The following is a 17,961-nucleotide window of genomic DNA, read 5'->3' as shown; positions in this document are numbered from 1 at the left end:
ATCTAATGAGAGTGTAATGAAACAATTACTAAACTAATTACTAAACACTTTGACTTTGTTGAAAGTTTCAACAAAAATGATATAAAAAAAAGATTAACATCAATATTTAATATGAACGAATACATTCATGGATGAGGAATGCTTTACAACTTAAAGATCTATTTATTACTTAAATAATCAAATAATACAAATGGAAAAGTAAATGTTTCTGACACACTTTTTCCTGATCTCAAAAAACATTTTATTATGTTGTCACAAAAATCTTTGACTAAGACCATGGAAAGCATGCCTTGACTGCACTGATCAAGTCATGTGTCATCACTCAATGTTCTCACTGAGTCATGATACTAAATCTAATCGTTTTCATCTTTATTAAACCCTGATTACAGTGTAAGAGTTAATCAACATAAGCAGGAGCAGGTTTGAAAACATTTTTTGTTCATTATTTATTATTTATTTATTTTGGTCACCGATTGGTTGTTAAAATATTTACCTTTTCGTATTAAGACTGGCATACATGAACTTATCAATTACCTATCAACACAGATTTAAAAAAAAAAAAAAAAGCAAAACAAATTAAAGCTCCAAACAGAGGGGTAAATGATTTTGTGTGTGTGTGTGTGTGTGTGTGTGTGTGTGTGTGTGTGTGTGTGTGTGTGTGTGTGTGTAAAAAGTACCAAATAAACATGGTGAAAATAGAAAATTTAGATCATTAAACACAAATCAAAGGATTAAATAATAATTAGTAAAATCTTTCATAAAGGGCAGGCAGTGAACATAATCAATGAAAGTTTAGGTTTGTTATTCTGGGTAACGTTTGTAGATTTTTTTATACAGCCAGACAAATACATCCCATCCCTTCAGTGTTACTTAGAGGGTCTATGATTCCACAGAATCATTTCCAGGGAAAATACAAATACCTTACAACAAACTTTGCATCTCAATCATGAGGTATAATTCCTTGGTTAGGTTAGCCTCAGCAGGGGAAATGATGTCATTGATAACATGTTATATAGTTTCTTATACCTTTAGAAACATAACTAGAGAAGAGGGTCACCAACAGAGGCACGGGTCAGAGTTTATTATCAGAGTGCCTTTAATTGTCAGTGTAAGATCAGAATTCAGCAAAATGCCGATTAAAACTCTGTTTGGTGCAAACAACAAAATCATCATCATCATCAAAAAAAAAAAAAAAAGAGCACGCCAAATGGAGCAGTAAGAAATTCAACCACTTTCACGACTGGAGGAGAACATTAAATATGTACATACTAACTCACCAATAGACTTTGAAACATGGATCCATATATATATATATATATGTGTGTGTGTGTGTGTGCGTGTGTGTGTGTGTGTGTGTGTGTGTGTGCGTGTGTGTTGCATATGTATATACCCTATGGCTATCAGCTTCTACAACAGCCAAAGCAGCATTGCCAATTCCTTTTTTTTTTCCAACAGACCCAGGCTTCATATGAAAGCTCAAGGTAAGTGACAATGCTAAAACCTTTCCTATCACATGGTCCCTCTTGGCAGATTACATATGGCAGTGTATTGAATCCAAACCACATACCCCCCTTTTAATATGGTATGTTAAGAAAAATGATGAACACTGTGACGCATGCTGTTTGTCAAAGACTGAGAGCTCCATCTGCTGTTCACAAAGTCAAATCAATCTTGTTTAACAACAAGACCAAAATGAAATGAAAATGATGACAAGCTACAAGGAAATGATCATTTTTAAAGTCATTTTTGAGGATTTTCAAGCTAGGCTGGAAACTGACCGACCAACTTTTTTGTGTGAAAATGGAGTGAATAACATTGATTTATCAAACCAAACATTGGTTGCCATAGAAATGTATCACTGCACTAAGATACAAGTCAACAGGTTGAAGAGTGTGAATACAGTGGTGGCCTTTTAGCTATCTAAACTTGTGCATATAGTTGTGCCATGATGCTCTTTCATCAGATGATCTTTGGGGAGGATCCAGCTCATGTTCCCCACTCTTTCCATCTCTACTTTTTGACAGAGGATATTACTTTACTTGATAAAGAGAACAGCGACACCGATTTTTAGTATCCATTGCATTCTATTGTTACTCTGAATCTGTCACTGATCAAACAGCCAGTAATACCACAGATACAATCATTGAGGAGACATAAAAAGAGACAGACAGGGTTTCAACCCCGCACAGGATGTAAGAAAATTTGACGTCAGTGCTCTCAGAAGAAAAAACCTATGAGAAACCATAATCACATCATCTTTTGGATTCCAGACGGCACATCAGCAGCAGGTATGAGGAAAGATTAACTTAAACTGATTTGACTCAACACAACTTTTAACTGTCAAAGTTCTGTCAAGACGCAATTTTGTGTTTTAGATTGAAGATACACAAGCACAATATCTTGGGAAACATTTGTTTAAAATGTCTATGAATCTTAATCCCTTTAAATTGTTTTAAAGAAGTTGCAAAGTATTGGAACCATTTTTAAATCTTTCTTTTGATTTTGATGTCTTGCTCTCTCTACTTGTGAAATGCCTTTGCTGATTTATTTTGAAATTAGGCCCTAGAAGAGTAGCTTTGCCATGCTAAAGTTAATGGTGATTGCATAAACTAAGAAGAAAATACAATCCTTAAACAGTGCATGTGCATCAACTTCAGTTCGTCATTTTTAAAGGGATGTAAAACTTGAACTTTGCTCTCTTTTCCGCTTTTAGAAGGTTAAAACTGGGAAGACGTGGCAATGGCAAACAACAGAGCCTTCAACGTGGTCTTCTTCTTTCTATGCAGTAAGCATGATTTTAAACCTTTTCTTTCCTCCCTGCAAACCAACAGAAATGTAGGTGGTCTTTTACAGGAAACCATAATTGTGTTGCTTGACAGGAAATGACAGAGGTGTTGCAGATTGGCACCTGTATTATAAAAGTTTATTTGCTAATGTTTATTTTGTGTGTCTTTTTTCTGTCTTGAAGACCTGGCTGTGGCACTAACGGGTATGCACAACGAACACACAACTTGTAGATTCAATCTTATAAATGTCACCATTACAAGAGAAAAAACAACTTTTTTCAGCCAGTCTTGAGTTCACATCCTGCATCCCACTCAGTTTTTTTTTTATGACTGTTTATTAAATGTCTGCCTTTGCTTGTTAGAGAACACTGGGTCTTGCTACAGAATCGATCCGGGGACAATAGCAGGTGTCGTCTGTGCAGACGTGGTGCTGACGCTTATCATTGTCATTGTCACCTATCGGTGTGCCAGCCTTCGCCGTCAGAGAATAGATAATGGTAAGAGCTGAAAAAAGTAAACTTGTTGTGTGTGTGTAAGGGGAGGGAGGGTTACATCTGTAGGTTTAATGACCTGTTGGTTTGTGTGGGTTTTACAGTTCCTGCATTTGATCTAGCTTCATTTTCATATTTTTTGTTCAGGTTCATGTTACTTCATTTGTACCTGTAGGTTAATTTCGATGCAACATTAAAATACAGACAACACATACAACATATAAAATGTAAATGCATGGTACGTGGGTAAAAATGTGGAAGTGAACGAAGTTAGCAGCTTCTAAATTGTACAATTTGATAGTCAAGTTGATCTGTTTTCATGTATTAATATCTGTCTTTCATCTGTTCACAGCTAACAAAGTGTATATGAATGTCCGGGCCAACTGCAAGAGCTGATCCAAAGTGCTTTGAGAAATAACATTCAGTTTTAAAATGTTGTTGTTTTTACAAAAATGTATTACAAAACGTTATAGAGACAATGTAAACAGTTTTATTATTTAGCAATAAACAGAACGCTGTCCTTAACAAACGAAACCTCTCAGTTTTTTTTAGATTTATAATAGTAACAGTGAAACACAGAAAAAAAACATAAATAACTGTTTTGAGTATTAAAAAATCTTTCAATTTGGAAAATACAATGATTGTGTTGGTATCTTTTCTATGTGACAGAACTCTTACATTTGGTAACTGCGTATGCATTTGTACTTGAACTCTCTATGTGGACATACTTTAAGAAGCTTTAAAATGTAGAAGTGTTTCAGACTTTACAAAAGCAACAGTAAAATCATCTTCACCACAAACAAGAACCTTGTAAATAAAGTATTTATGAATCCTTTCAAAAAATGTTGGTAATGTAAATACACCCAACAGCACCCTCTGCAGGTGGTTACAAACTCTGAACACTTAATTTTACAGACCCGGGACCTTTCAGCATCAAAAGCTGCATCTATTTATGAGTAATTAGAAAAAGGTTTCAGTGAGTTGTTAAAGGCAATTGTTAATATAGAACATATGTAACTTGTCACAAATTAGTATAATGAATTTAAAAGACAAGATATATAGGCTAGAATAAGACTTCTGATGCACGTTTTTTATTCAAAGGAAACCATTCTTGAGCATTTTTGTGGGGAGTTTTTGGTCATATTCAGTAGGTGTGTTTTCCTTTCTCAGTTGTTCTTATCTTCTTTGTCCTACTTTACAAAGGTGACATCTGAGCCAAGTGACTAATGCAAAGGACCTGATAAGATTTGGGCCAGATGATGTGAACTCTGTGATAAATTGGTCCTGTGGTTAAACGGTTGTCTGCTGATTCAAGCTAACAAACTGAATGTTGACCAAGCTGTTGTCTCTGATAATCCTGATCCTGTCTGTTTATCCTTCTCTACAGGTGCACAGGTGGTATTTTATCACTGTCAGAAAGTTATTAATCATTGACAAATAAACCTCTAATTGATCAGCCAGAAATTAATTGCCAAGGTGATCATTTTTACAAATTTGTTCTGAGAATTTAATGCTGTATTTCCTCTGATACATTTTTTCATTGTCAGACGATGGGCATTAGACAAAATTTAATGATCATTATATTGCTAGTAGACACCAGCAGTAGGCTGATTCAGTTTTGAATCCCATTTGGCATGTACCCTTTAAGTTGTGAAGTAGCTCAAGGTTCACTTCTGGGACCTGTTGTGTTGAACTTTTATTTCTGTATTACTGAAATGGGCTTATCACATTTCCTGTGATGGCAAGATTTTTATTAAAGTCCAGCTAGCCATGGCCACTGATAAAAATGACCCTTTGACTGTCATGTTTGTTGAAAAAGCTGTATAAGGAGTCAAAATTCTCAAGACAATAAAAGATCTTAAATAAAAGGTGAAACGTGTGTCCCCTTTAAAACTATCTTGCTTTTCAATTATAACAAATTGGACATGAGGATAACTACTAACAAAATTACTAACACCTTTACTACAAGTCTTTCTAGTTTTTCATTTTTAACACATTTATACTTACAACTTGTTTTTTCATTTAAAACAGACGAGAATAACACATTCTTAAAAGAAAATACATTTGCCCATGGCTCTTCTATTTGTATTTTTTAAAACTATACAGCCTAGTTATATAACAGTTCAAAGGCAATTATAAGACTCTGCAACTAGTTTCTGTAGCAGTCTGTTGAGAAAAAAACGTTCACATACAAAAACAAGAAGTCAAGTGTGTCTTGTCTATTTAACATCTTTTTAATCCTCTCCTTCATGAACTTTCATTGCTGATATTTAAAATAATGTATTTGTTTGAACATCAAGTTAAAAATGTTCCAAAAAATATCAATTAATCTCTTTTATCTTTCATCCCTCTAACTGTATACCTTTGTGCTATATGAAAGCAAAACAAGGTTTTCTTGACACAACCAATAACATTGTGCTTTCCTTTTCACAGTCAGAATCAGTGGATACATACTGGCCCATTTTATAGGTAGCCGTGACTGAGGCCAACCACATGCACTAAACCACAGGTCATGAAGACATACGCAGTGTTAAGATACAATCTTGTGTGTTTCTGCTGAAAGTGCAGGTGAAATGAAACTGCCTTTTCTTATCTTGGCAGCCCTTGGAAAGCTTCATTCGTACAATCAAAAAAGTGTTTAAAGTAGACTAAATAAAATATTTTTGATCATGATTCGATGTTACATTTGTATGAGACATGAATACCAGAAAGGAAACAGAAACACCAGCTTCCTCTTATCTGAGTTGATACCTTCTTCCTCCTAACACCATCCGGGCTGCCAGTCCTCACACACTACAGAGAGCAGTGGACAGGTCTTTTTCTGTGAACCCTCCCACTATGCGTAGCAAACATCTTGTTAACGGGAACAACAACAACCTTTGCTTCTCATTTCCTCCTTCACCAGCAAATAACACCAAGATGTCTGAAGCTGTTTGTATAGTGGGTTCTTTTTTTGGTGAGTTGCATTTTTGTAGTAATTGTAGTGATGATGTAATAGTAACTGTGAGGTTTAATTCATTCTTTTTCTTCCAGGATCTACAGAAACACAGCAAGGTTTGTGTTTTTCCTTGACCTTTTAGCTTTGTGGCTAAAGGCATGCTGCACTACGATGTTTGGTGTTTTGTTTTTTCCTTCACATTTCTATCTCTGTCTGTTTGCAGACTGTGTGTCCTGTTACGTAATAAACATGGGGTCCGTGTTGGGCATTATTGCCGCTGATATCATCTTGACCATCCTCATCACTTTTACAGTGTTCTGTTTTGCGTCTCACCACAACAGGAGGAGGGAGTGGGATTCACATGATGGTGAGCACCAGTTTTGTGTGTAATGTTAATGTTTGAGTTAAATCCCAAGTGGAAGTAAGTGGACTCTCAAATGTTGAAACAGGAAAAAGACCTCAACCATCATCAGTATCAAGGAAAATGGCCGATGAAGTCACAGAATCCCCCTACCAGGTAAAACTGAGCTAAATTCTTCTTGAAAGCTCAAGAACAGTTATAGAAGAAAACTGTCAATATTATAATCTGTTTAGTTGAAATGGTTATTTGTCTGTTTTCTAGGAGTTACATGGAGTCCAGTCAGATGTGTACAGTGAGCTTCAACACTTTAGGAAATGATAAAATGGATCTATAAATATCATGTCAGTGTCTCCACTGTATCTTTCTTTGTGAAGCTATAAAAGGTATGTTAGTTTTACACTGCTTTTATATTATCACTGTTACCCCAATACTGTTGCCAATACTATTAGTATTAGTACATATTTAGCTTTGACAGCTAAATATGTGAGGTAATTATTTTCAAAGAGCAATTCTAGAGATAGTTTCTTAAAAAGTCAAATAGAGTTCAATAATGTGCTCCACATTTAATCTGTAAGGTATCTGGTCATCGGTGATTACAGATCTAAATCTTTCCAAACAGATTAACAAAGAGAAACCGACAGTAATGTTCAGTGACTTCCCACAGTGACTTTACCCTGATGATGACTTTAAGCACAGATATATAGATGCTTTTTGAATGACAGTGATTTATATGTTACTCACTGTCTTGTTTTGTTGAAAATGTTGTTTGCTGTATCACATTTTTTGGTTTTATGTGAATGTGTTTTACAGAAATATTTGTATTCAGCTAATAAAACTACATTTAAATTAAAGCAAAGGATGCATTCTTCAAATTAAACTTGTGTCTATTTTATTTTAGGAGATTACGTGCACATTTATACAACACACAGGTTATACAGGTAAAAACAGACCACATGTCGCAGTGTAGTGGATCAATCTCTTGAACCACTTTCCCAGATTCAAACAAAATGAAATTAAACAAAATTTTAAATTCCCCCCGGGGACAAATAATTTTTTTGAATTTAATTAGATTGTAAGAACCACCTCATGTCTTACATTTGTTCCACATGGTCACAGTACAAAAAAAGACGTGAAAAAAAATCTAAATTTGGAAGAAAAAAAATTCCTCAAGCCAGCCTCCATTCCCTCTATGACTCAACAGATGTTGGCGCCTGACTCAAAATGAGGAAGAAAAGGAATCTAAAAAAAGAGGGGGAAAATATTTGTTTTAAAACTTCACATTCAAAACAGGTTAATGGCAACTCAAGATCTCGGAAAACCATTTAACTGTGTATAAACTAATCTAAATGTGCTTTATGAAGTAAAAAGAAATATCAGCATGTTGTGTCATCTGTTAATTACAAGTTAGTCAGGGCGAAGATAGATTATGGCACAACATTTGTCTGACTGAAAGGAAACCAACCTTTGTGTGATCAGGACGCTCGGCTCTTGGCGAGAACAAATGAGCCACTGGGTATATGCTTTGGCGGAGCTAAATTGCAAAAAAAAAAGAGAGAGAGATTAAGAAATATGACAGTTCTTTTACAAAGTACTGTAGACACAGTAATTACACAATGTTAAATAAATTCACAAGCTGAAAAACAACCACGTCTTACCAATCAGACTCGTTTCAGAGCTGAGAAATTCTCTCGTTTCTGTAGGGACATAAAATCGACTGTTTAGTTTTTTGCTCAGAGTATAATGTTTAGAAGAAAGATTTGTTTTGTTTACGTCATGAGGAGAGTATGGGCTTACCATCGTAGTCTATAGGGGGGCCTCTATAGCCCACTGGAGCTAGTCTGCCATTGTTCTCCTCCAAACTATCCAGATCCAGCACTTCCCTGCTCATGCCTTGGGGTAACATACTCTTTAACCTGTTAACTCCTCTTGGTGCTGTCTTTCTTTGGAGGGTCTTGCTTTCTCTGGCACTGTCAGTCACTTGGCCTCTACTTAGACGGAGAACTTTTTTTTTTTCTGACAAATTGTCAGCATTGCTCGGATCTGCTGTCAGTACTTCCTGGCTGTTAAGGTCAACCTGCCCTCTGCTGGCTTGCTGTGCTCCGAATGGTCCAGTGTGCTCTTTGCTCCCCTGGTCTTGAACCGGCTTGCTGCTCACATCCATCAGCCCAGAGTTGTCTTTGCTTATGCCTCCTGTTTTCCTCCCAGAATTCATAACCTCATGGCTGTCAGGGCCTTTGAAAACATCTGGGTAAAGAAAAGGTTATGACCAACATCTGTATCAATATGTTCCTTGAATTACTGCAAACATTTTGACGTCAGTCTTAACCTTATTTCAGGTTATATTACTGTTTAACCCCTGTACTTGCATCCCTTTTCAGGGTTTGACATATTTAAATTGGATTTATATAGGCTACATAAAAGATGTTCCACATGTGTACATGATATAAAGCCTGAATACCTGTATGTCCACTGGTGTCAAAACCCTCTCTTGATTTTGACTCTGACATATCTGACAATGATAAAAAAGTGTTGTTTTTTTTCAATTCACCCTCCTTTGGATTCTGATGTGCAACACCAATGAAAATAAAAATAAAGATTTAAAAACAAACGTATATGTCAAAAGATAATATCTGACTTTGTGTGTATTTTTTTCAAATGGACATGAAGAAAAAAAAAACCTACCTGCAGAATCTTGTTCTTTCCCAGGTTTACTTGAAGGGATTCTCTCTACTGCAGATACGACATAAATGGGGACAATCACTGGGATGGTTGTGTACAGTAATGATCACATGGTGTACAAAGTTTTGCCCAGTCAATCCTGAAGTGTAAGCTTCACAAACACCATGCATTGCAATGTTTTTTTGTTTCTTTTCTTTTCTCTTTCCAAAATTGGAAAAACGCACCTGTTACTGTTGCAGATATGGGCTTTGCGGTAGTAGTGTCAAGTGCATCTATGACAACAATAATGAATATTACATGTTAGAAATTGAATGTACATATTTCCAGACTCACAGATTTCAAAAAGCAGAAATTGGCCTCAGCATTGATCAATACATTATCAACTGAATTAACACATGAAATGAACTCACCATTTAGGAAGCTTAACACATTTTGTCTTTGCACTTTGCAGGAACGAAAGAACAAACGAGTCATCTTAATTATCTGTTTCATAAATCTTAAACATGCAAGGTGAAAGTTGAGAGGTGAGCTTAAACACACATTTTACTGGTTACTTTCTTTTAAAATGTGTACGCACCTCTTATTGGAGCTGTTGCCACCATACTTGCAAATGGGAGAAATATACACATAAAGCTGAAACAAAAGAAAAATACACTTTATGCAGTGTTTACAGTAATGGCTAGATAAACATTATTGTTAAAAGTTTTTGAGAAAATAAATAAACTTACGTCTTCATGTCTGACTTGGGTCTCCTGTTTGTGTCCACTGTTTGTCAGTTAGAGTGCTGTGGCTTTTATTGGGAGTTTTCACCTTTAAGAAGACCTGACCTTTAATTATAGACTGCAGCCAAAAGTATCAGATTCAGCTGCAGTCAATGACTATTTCTGTGGCTTTAACTGTGCATGACTTGTAACCAGATGAGCAACAATTGAGCCATAGGAAGAGTTTTAAAAGGGTCTATTCATAATTCTAAAGCAAGATAAAAATCAAAGGTTTAACATTCAAAGTCCCAGAAAGGGGGACTCTGTTATATGTAATCCTAAATGTTTTAATTAACAGGTAGACTTCAGGAAAATGCCCCTGGTGTTTTCCATGACTGTGGCAGCCTTTCAAATGATGCCACAGAACATGTATTGTTTTCTGTATTTCACCATTGTCCATTTGCAAAGTGAACCCTGTATTTTACATTCACAAAGAGCTTTTTTTAAAACAGGGCCTATTGAGCATTAGTCTGTAGAAATTTCTCTTGGTAGAATCATCCTGAAATGGATGGCACAATAATGCACCAGGTGATGGACAGACAATTGTTTTCACAAACTTGAATTATGATCTTGTGTGTAGGCTACCTTTATTAACGAATATAGCCTAAGCTAAATGTGGGCCCACTGACAATTGTTTTAACCCTCAACAATCATGTGGTGGTCAAACAGCATCTGCTCGGGGTAAATAACAAAAGGTAGACAATAGATGAATTTAATGAAATATGTCTTACAAAGACTTCATTGAAGTTACAAACATGTTTCACATTTTTACTTAAGGCACATCAAGAAGCATCTAGGTAAAAAGTTTAAACTATTATCAAACCTGTTGGTGACAGAGGGACCTGCAATCTCCCCACATGAAACAAAAAAAAGGGAGAGCGCCCCCTGTAGGAGAGGCTGTTCGCACTAAGCTCTCTTGATCCCAAGCATCGCCATATTGACGTCCCAACAACGCTGAGAGGTAATCGTGTTATTTAAGCACAAATCGTCGTATATTGTGAACTACTGTTGATTGTTTTACCTGACAGAAAACCCTGGGGACAAGTTACACAACCGCGTCGCTCTTCCACAGCTCGATCAAAGTGTTTTTTGATGTTTTTTCAAGGCGTTGTCAGTTCAGTTGCCTCGCCAGCCAGCAGGCTATTCACTCCCCTAGCACGTTAGCTTAGCACTTTTTAGCTTTAGGAAATATCTTTTTCGAAGCTTGTCGGTTGGTGTTTAATATGTAAGACCACCTTACTGTTATGAATGTTTTTTTTAATGTTAGACTGATTTTGTGACGTCACGTTTACATTGCTGTAACGAGGTCGAGGCTAGTTGTGACTTTCTAACCGGCTTTTCCCTCTGTTGATGAGCTAATGCTAGCTAGCTGCCCGGTTAGCGTGCTAGCTTAATGTTAGGCCGTGGGCCACACAGGGTTCGTGCGTACACTCACCTTTTCATTAAACTAGTTAGCGGGTAAACTGCCTGCAGAGAGATTCAATGCTGATTAGATGTTACTCCTCAACCCATTTATTTTCACGTAGCCCTGCTTGCTATATTGTTGCTGGAATACGTTAGCCTCACACAGTTTATCTAATTGACAGCATTGATTTTAATCAACCTACTTTTGGCTTTTTTTCAACAGGAGATACAGCCTTGGAGTAGCCCCCAGTGATGACTGTATTGAGCCCTGTACCTCCTGATTAAACTGGTTGGATGCCCCCATTTAACATTCAGGTTTCTGTATTTCTCACGTCATTATATGTAGACACAAAAAGCACCAATAATGCAGTATACGTTTGTTTCTTTGTCATTTTACTGAGAACATATCCTGCTATTTCAGTTTTTAAGTTACACATTTCTGCTCTCCAATAAGAAATATATGCATTTGAAATCCTCTCTGTCTGATCAACACACTTTGGACCATTAACAAAATCATGCTCATGTAAATTATGAACATTGCATTTTTATTTATAGTTTAAGTTAGGTCTTTGTTAGTGGTTGCTCTAATGCCAATGGCTTGACTGCTGTTGGCTAACTTTGCTTTTTGAATTTTTGAATGTCTAGATTTTTTACCATAAAGGCATCTCCATTGCTCCTGCTCTAATTCATCTGTCACCATTATCCTGGAGGGAACCTCCCAGGTATTTTTGTAGTCTTATATTACATTTACCCATGTATCATCTATTTTTCAGTTTTATGCCATCCTCATGCACAAGCACGTGTGAAATGACAGTTTTTTATCTCTGATTTGTCTTGCTGTTATTTTAGGCAATTAAACAATGTTATGTTCTCTCTTTTTTTTCCAGGAGATTTAGAGAAGATCCTGTGTAGAATATGTCTGGCCCTGTTCCAAGCCGTTCTCGAGTTTACCCTGATGTAAACACACAGAGACCCCGGGAATATTGGGATTATGAGTCCCATGTTGTTGAATGGGGGTGAGTTATCTGTGTATTTTCTTTTGGCTTTATTTGGTTAGCCATCTCTACATTTGTTAACCATGGATTTCTCTCTTTTTTTTTTTCTTTAGAAACCAAGATGATTATCAGCTTGTCAGAAAACTAGGGAGAGGAAAATATAGTGAAGTGTTTGAAGCCATAAACATCACAAACAATGAAAAAGTGGTCGTCAAAATACTGAAGGTATTGAATCAATTCATACATTTTTCTACTAAACATAGCCATAAAGAATATTTAATTTACATTCAAATATTATCTGCTTACAGCCCGTCAAGAAAAAGAAAATCAAGAGGGAAATAAAGATCCTGGAAAATCTTAGGGGCGGCCCTAATATCATCTCACTGTTAGATATCGTCAAGGATCCTGTGGTAATTTTGTTCTCCTTATGACTACAATGGACTTTTATATGAAATACTGATTAATACGTATACATGCATGACATTTTGTTTCTCTTTTTATATACAGTCTCGAACCCCTGCCCTGGTCTTTGAACATGTGAACAACACAGACTTCAAGGTAAGATTTCCTCCCTTTTTTTGGGGGGGGGGGGCTCTGTTTTCAATATGCTAAAAGTTAATCCACCTCTAAATGACTCCTTTTTTTTCTTTTTCTTTTTAACTTTTTACAGCAATTGTATCAAACCCTTTCTGACTTTGACATACGGTTCTACATGTATGAAATCTTAAAGGTAAGAAACAGTTTGTTTCTCCATTTTTCACACTCAGAAACATAATGGTACACTCGGTTTAGCATCCATTGTACACTCTTGACTCTCTCTCCCTTCCACCTGATAGGCCTTGGATTACTGCCACAGTATGGGGATAATGCACAGAGATGTCAAGCCACACAATGTCATGATTGATCATGAACACAGAAAGGTATCGTCTGACACAGTGACTATCTTCTGTATGTCTTGTATGTTGTGGCTACAAGCTAAGCCAACTGAATTCAAATATCATTCAAAATAAAAACCACATTTTCCCCCCGCTCCAGCTTCGCTTAATCGATTGGGGTTTGGCAGAGTTCTACCACCCAAACCAGGAATACAACGTGAGAGTGGCATCCAGGTACTTCAAAGGGCCTGAGCTGCTGGTAGACTACCAGGTGAGGCTCATATACTGCTCCTCTACATCTTTACATTCCTGTTACACACACGTTGTTCAATAGGATTTTTAAAGTGGAACATGTTGATTTTTTTTGTTTTTGTTTAAATGATGTGCCCATGATGCAAATTCAGGCTTTTTACTTTTTGTGTATTATCTTTTTTAGATGTATGACTACAGCTTGGACATGTGGAGTCTAGGTTGCATGCTTGCAAGCATGATCTTCAGAAAGGAGCCTTTCTTTCACGGACATGACAACTATGATCAGGTATGCACCATCTATTCTGGTATGAAGTCTTTTTGGTATGTGGTCACTAAATTGAAAACTGAAGAGCGTTGTCTAGAGCTGTGTTTTTTTTTTTTAAATGTATCATACCTAGTATTATTACTTTTTCAAACCACATTGTCCTTGAACTGAGTAGTTGGACACACAGCAGCTCTGCTGGAGAATCTGTGGTTTTATTTCTGCAAGTATTGCATACGGGTTGACATGCTTGATGAACTTTTTATGAATCCATCATGGGAATGTTTAGTGTCTTGGAGAGGTGAAACCATATGTTTGTCCCAAGTCCTCATGGTTAGGACGTCACGCTGTTTCACAGAGTCTTTCATAGGCTAAGACTACAGCAACTGTGAGAGGATGTTTCTATCGTTGTGTTAGCTGCAGAAGTGGTGCGAGTGAACGGAGAAAAGACGAACCAACCCTTTGACCTTAGCGTGGATTTTTAATAAAACACCAACCCAGCTCTGTGGCGGATAGTCCTCTGAAATCTACCCGCCAAATGGAGAATCTACCCGAATTTGGTGCTTGGCAGGTGTTAACTTGAATTTCGCTCGGGATCTATAAAGTATCTATCTATTTGGGATCCTGCAAACATGTCAAACATGCTGATGAATATTAGATGGCATCACCCAATTAGTGGAGGCAGGTGGAAGAAAACTGCTGTCCTACTACATCTCGCTGTTAAAAAGTTCGGATAAGGGTCGCAGACATTACCTCGGCCAGCTGAATTTACATTTCAACTTCTATGCATACAGATGCAGAAGTAGAGGACCCTGGCTTCAAATATGTATTACCTTTAATGTGGGAAACACTGACGTGAGTGCAAGCATTTTCTGACCGCACAGGGAAATGGGAGCAATCCCTTAGAAATGTGATCACGTGTGTGTGTGTGAATCAAGATCGTGATTTCTTATTAATGATTGATCATGCAGCCCGTCCACACGCACATGAGCCTGTCTATGGTCCCTGCTTTTTAACTGACGTACACGAGCGCTGATTGAGCCGAGGTTCTCTGCTGCACTAACGAGACGGATGGACCCAGCTTGCAACCTAAAGCTTGTGGCTCCACACTTCATCTACTCAGTTTGATGATCATTAAGTTACCTTTTAAGAGGCGCTTTATAACCTCCCAGGCTCATCAGTTAATCGTGAATATTATACAATGCTTCTAAAGGCACCTTTGAAGATTACATTTTATAGTGCATTTTTTAAAATATTTAATTAAGATGTAATTCAAACCTGTGTTGCTTCTTTGGGTCATTAGATTAAACAAACAATAAATAAAAAGAGAGAAGTTGGATATGTAAATGAAAATTTAATTATTGCAACATGTTGTATGTATATCAGTTCAACTTCTTCTATTTCCATCATATAAACCTATTTTGTAAATATACCAACTTTTTGCAAAGGCCTCTATAAACTGCATTACTCTTGATATACATGAACATGTGTAATATGTGAATTTTGTTTCTTGTCACGTGCAGCTTGTGCGTATTGCAAAAGTACTCGGCACTGAGGACCTCTACGACTACATTGACAAGTACAACATTGAGTTGGATCCTCGGTTCAACGACATTCTTGGAAGGTAAACGAGAACTGCGACTCTCCGACTGGAGTGAAAGGATTTACACATCATAACCAAACTTTCTGACTTGTAATCTCGCATTAATAATTGGTTCCCGGGTTTGTTCTCCAGACACTCCCGCAAAAGGTGGGAAAGGTTTGTGCACAGTGAGAACCAGCACCTGGTCAGCACTGAGGCTCTAGACTTCCTGGACAAGCTGCTGCGCTATGACCATCAAGCCCGCCTCACAGCCAGAGAGGCCATGGATCATCCCTACTTCTGTAAGTTAGTTTTCCGCAGCGTCACGTACTTGATGCCTGAGTAAACTGCCTCAAGTTTAAAGTGGCGAGGTTGTGTAAACATGGTTCAGTTTGTGAAGTGCTCCCATCCACTTTTCTTCACAGATCCCATCGTGAAAGATCAGGGAAGAGGGGCCACTCCTGGAGGGATGGCTGCAAGCTCCACACCAGTCAGCTCCTCAAGTATGATGGCTGGTAGGTCATCCTGTGCAGAAAGTTTTGTTCACATTTTAAGTTCTATGGGACAGCAGTAGCTCAGTCTGTAGGGACTTGGGTTTGGAACTGGAGGGTCGGCGGTTCAAGTCCCTACACTGGCCAAGTCCGGAAATTGGCCTAGTCGCTGGAGAGGTGCCAGTCCACTTCCTGTTCGTTGCCCTGGAGCTCAACTCATGCATAAAGTTACCCTGACTGATATCGCCGGGTTGTCTTGCAAACTTGTGATTGTCTAAAAGCATTCAGTTCCTTTTCTTTCAAGGGGAATATGCAAGAAAGACTTACAGACAGCCGGATCAAAGAGAAGTGTTGCACAGTTGTAGCCTCATCATGTCAGTAGTTCCATCATCCAACTGAACTTAAAGCAGCCTGATAAGTGGATGAACTTGTTGTGTGCAATTTTTAACATTCATACATTAGTCAGGACTCTTCGTACTGCAGGCAGCCAGCCTGGTGGTCTGTGTAAAGATGGGGGTCGTTAAACCTGCATCAGGTCAGATGTACAATCAGACACATCTGCCAGAGAAAGTCAAATCTCAGCTCTCAAATGTGTCTGGTCCTGAGGAGGATTCTGTCGCAAAGGTTGCATAGAAATTTGCAACAAACATCTGAGTCTTTTTCTTTTTAAGGCTTAGATTTTTTTTCAGCTAGTGTTTGTTGTGAAATATGTGGTCAATATGTAAGAGGAGCATCTATAAATGGCTTTCAATGAACATCTTACCCTGAGTGCTTCTTAGGGAGCAATACCAGTTTAAACTGTCCTATGAGATGATGATGTGCAAATAATGAATGACTCATGCCCTCCCTTGTCTCTCCCAGGAATCACCTCAATGTCCTCCTCACAGCCACTGGCTAACATTGCCGGGTCACCCGTCATCTCTGCTCCCAACACTCTGGCCACACAAGTCCCCGCAGCCACCGGGGCCCAACCCTGAAGCCACTTCCTCGCCCGTGTTTCCGTGTGCTCATGGCCATGTCCTGCCTAGCCGTCACTGCGGCCCGGGCCATGGCTTCCCTTTTTATGTTGAGAAATAACAAAGAAGAAGATTTAAATTGCTTTTCACATTCAGTTATATTTTGACACCTGGACTTGACAGGAATGTACTGTTGCACCTGTCAGGACATATTAGAATTAATTTGGGTGTGTTATTTGACAATGCTATTGTCTAGAAATTCTAATAAGATGTAGACTTGAAGAGAATGGATAATAAAATTTATTTTGTATGTTCCAAATATACAGTCTTGCTTGAAACTGTTTGATGGGGATCCTGCTGTATTACACTGTGAACCTTTACACGACTTCACATGACAGAGTCAGGAATCTGGTGTGCCCCACCTAACAGTGCTCGCTGGTTGCACACGATGTAATGTGCAGGAGATGTTGGTGTTTTGAAGTTGTTAGATGCTATAATTCTTTAATTGGACTTTTTGTAGATATTCTACAGTTACTGTCAGGTTGCATGCACCCAATGCTGAATATCACAGGGTCAATAGTTTGCCAATTTTATGTTACTTTCACTTCTATATGTGTATGTATGTGTTCATGTTTGTTTTTTATGAAGTCTCTTACACATGATTTTGATTACATAGACAATTTTGTAACTTTTTGTTTTATGTTGGGAGGAGTCATCACCTACAAAACAACTTCAAAAATAAACAATTTAAACAGGGCTTTGCAGCCACTACATGTTATTGAGTATACCATCTGTTGACTGGTTGCATTGTGAGTGAATTTAAAGCAGACCAGCAGGTTTATACCAAAAGACTCAGACAGCTGAGTTCTTCCTCTCACATCTCCACTCAGGTGTATATAGGTCCTTCAACATTCTCAGCATATTTTTGTGATTTTTTTTTAATTTTTAGTATGAAATACCATGGCGTAAAATGGTATTGAGAGCTGGGAAATAATAGAACTTTGACATTTTTTACAGGCAAAAAGAATTTCATTTTCAGCTCAAGGCACACCAATAATAATAAACAGGATACCGCGTGCAGAAAAACTCATGATGGCAGATGCTAGACTTGAGCCAGCAAATGAGCCA

At 37.7% G+C, this 17,961-nt stretch overlaps 4 protein-coding genes across 7 annotated transcripts; 3 read left to right on the top strand and 1 right to left on the bottom strand.

Annotated features, from left to right (window-relative positions):
- Positions 1-2,241: 2,241 nt before the first annotated feature.
- Positions 2,242-3,915, top strand: hcst (hematopoietic cell signal transducer). The gene is made up of 5 exons (XM_079344662.1): positions 2,242-2,288; positions 2,714-2,785; positions 2,969-2,989; positions 3,149-3,283; positions 3,630-3,915. Exons 2-5 carry the CDS (start codon positions 2,740-2,742, stop codon positions 3,671-3,673), a joined length of 246 nt encoding a protein of 81 aa, XP_079200788.1. The 5' UTR covers positions 2,242-2,288; positions 2,714-2,739; the 3' UTR covers positions 3,674-3,915.
- A 2,162-nt stretch (positions 3,916-6,077) lies between these two features.
- On the top strand, positions 6,078-7,000 carry tyrobp (transmembrane immune signaling adaptor TYROBP). The gene is made up of 5 exons (XM_079344698.1): positions 6,078-6,233; positions 6,311-6,331; positions 6,439-6,582; positions 6,665-6,732; positions 6,838-7,000. The coding sequence occupies exons 1-5, from the start codon at positions 6,116-6,118 to the stop codon at positions 6,892-6,894; spliced, it is 408 nt and encodes a 135-aa protein (XP_079200824.1). The 5' UTR covers positions 6,078-6,115; the 3' UTR covers positions 6,895-7,000.
- A 748-nt stretch (positions 7,001-7,748) lies between these two features.
- Positions 7,749-9,882, bottom strand: LOC306824706 (uncharacterized protein). Of its 2 annotated transcripts, XM_079344955.1 has the most exons (9): positions 9,833-9,882; positions 9,666-9,698; positions 9,480-9,527; positions 9,259-9,306; positions 9,035-9,085; positions 8,371-8,820; positions 8,232-8,270; positions 8,039-8,107; positions 7,749-7,815 (listed from the first exon to the last, which is right to left on the bottom strand). In XM_079344955.1, exons 1-8 carry the CDS (start codon positions 9,855-9,857, stop codon positions 8,049-8,051), a joined length of 753 nt encoding a protein of 250 aa, XP_079201081.1. In that variant the 5' UTR covers positions 9,858-9,882; the 3' UTR covers positions 7,749-7,815; positions 8,039-8,048. The 2 variants fall into 2 exon arrangements, with proteins under 2 accessions (XP_079201081.1, XP_079201082.1); XM_079344956.1 differs by lacking the exon at positions 9,035-9,085.
- A 986-nt stretch (positions 9,883-10,868) lies between these two features.
- On the top strand, positions 10,869-17,590 carry LOC306824705 (casein kinase II subunit alpha-like). 3 transcript variants are annotated; one of them, XM_079344952.1, is made up of 15 exons: positions 10,869-10,977; positions 11,644-11,735; positions 12,066-12,142; positions 12,308-12,436; positions 12,529-12,640; positions 12,724-12,825; positions 12,923-12,973; positions 13,086-13,145; positions 13,252-13,335; positions 13,451-13,561; positions 13,727-13,828; positions 15,328-15,428; positions 15,540-15,688; positions 15,812-15,901; positions 16,739-17,590. In XM_079344952.1, exons 4-15 carry the CDS (start codon positions 12,336-12,338, stop codon positions 16,852-16,854), a joined length of 1,179 nt encoding a protein of 392 aa, XP_079201078.1. In that variant the 5' UTR covers positions 10,869-10,977; positions 11,644-11,735; positions 12,066-12,142; positions 12,308-12,335; the 3' UTR covers positions 16,855-17,590. The 3 variants fall into 3 exon arrangements, with proteins under 3 accessions (XP_079201078.1, XP_079201080.1, XP_079201079.1); XM_079344953.1 differs by lacking the exon at positions 10,869-10,977 and adding an exon at positions 11,062-11,241; XM_079344954.1 differs by lacking the exon at positions 12,066-12,142.
- The last annotated feature ends 371 nt before the right edge of the window (positions 17,591-17,961 follow it).

This window comes from Symphodus melops (genome assembly GCF_947650265.1).
Source record: "Symphodus melops genome assembly, chromosome: 5".
Taxonomy (NCBI): domain Eukaryota; kingdom Metazoa; phylum Chordata; class Actinopteri; order Labriformes; family Labridae; genus Symphodus; species Symphodus melops.
The sequence above is the reverse complement of the archived record's forward strand: the minus strand, read 5'-3'. Positions and strand labels throughout refer to the sequence as shown.

Coding starts and splice junctions, on each gene's coding strand:
- hcst (XM_079344662.1), top strand. CDS start 2,740: ATGGCAAACAACAGAGCCTTCAACGTGGTCTTCTTCTTTCTATGCA. Junction 2,786..2,968: donor GGTCTTCTTCTTTCTATGCA/GTAAGCATGATT, acceptor TCTGTCTTGAAG/ACCTGGCTGTGGCACTAACG. Junction 2,990..3,148: donor CCTGGCTGTGGCACTAACGG/GTATGCACAACG, acceptor TTTGCTTGTTAG/AGAACACTGGGTCTTGCTAC.
- tyrobp (XM_079344698.1), top strand. CDS start 6,116: ATGCGTAGCAAACATCTTGTTAACGGGAACAACAACAACCTTTGCTTC. Junction 6,234..6,310: donor TATAGTGGGTTCTTTTTTTG/GTGAGTTGCATT, acceptor TTTTTCTTCCAG/GATCTACAGAAACACAGCAA. Junction 6,733..6,837: donor TCACAGAATCCCCCTACCAG/GTAAAACTGAGC, acceptor TCTGTTTTCTAG/GAGTTACATGGAGTCCAGTC.
- LOC306824706 (XM_079344955.1), bottom strand. CDS start 9,857: ATGGTGGCAACAGCTCCAATAAGAG. Junction 9,307..9,479: donor CATATCTGCAACAGTAACAG/GTGCGTTTTTCC, acceptor TCGTATCTGCAG/TAGAGAGAATCCCTTCAAGT. Junction 8,271..8,370: donor CCCCCCTATAGACTACGATG/GTAAGCCCATAC, acceptor ATGTCCCTACAG/AAACGAGAGAATTTCTCAGC.
- LOC306824705 (XM_079344954.1), top strand. CDS start 12,336: ATGTCTGGCCCTGTTCCAAGCCGTTCTCGAGTTTACCCTGATGTAAAC. Junction 13,829..15,327: donor GACATGACAACTATGATCAG/GTATGCACCATC, acceptor TGTCACGTGCAG/CTTGTGCGTATTGCAAAAGT. Junction 15,689..15,811: donor CATGGATCATCCCTACTTCT/GTAAGTTAGTTT, acceptor TTTTCTTCACAG/ATCCCATCGTGAAAGATCAG.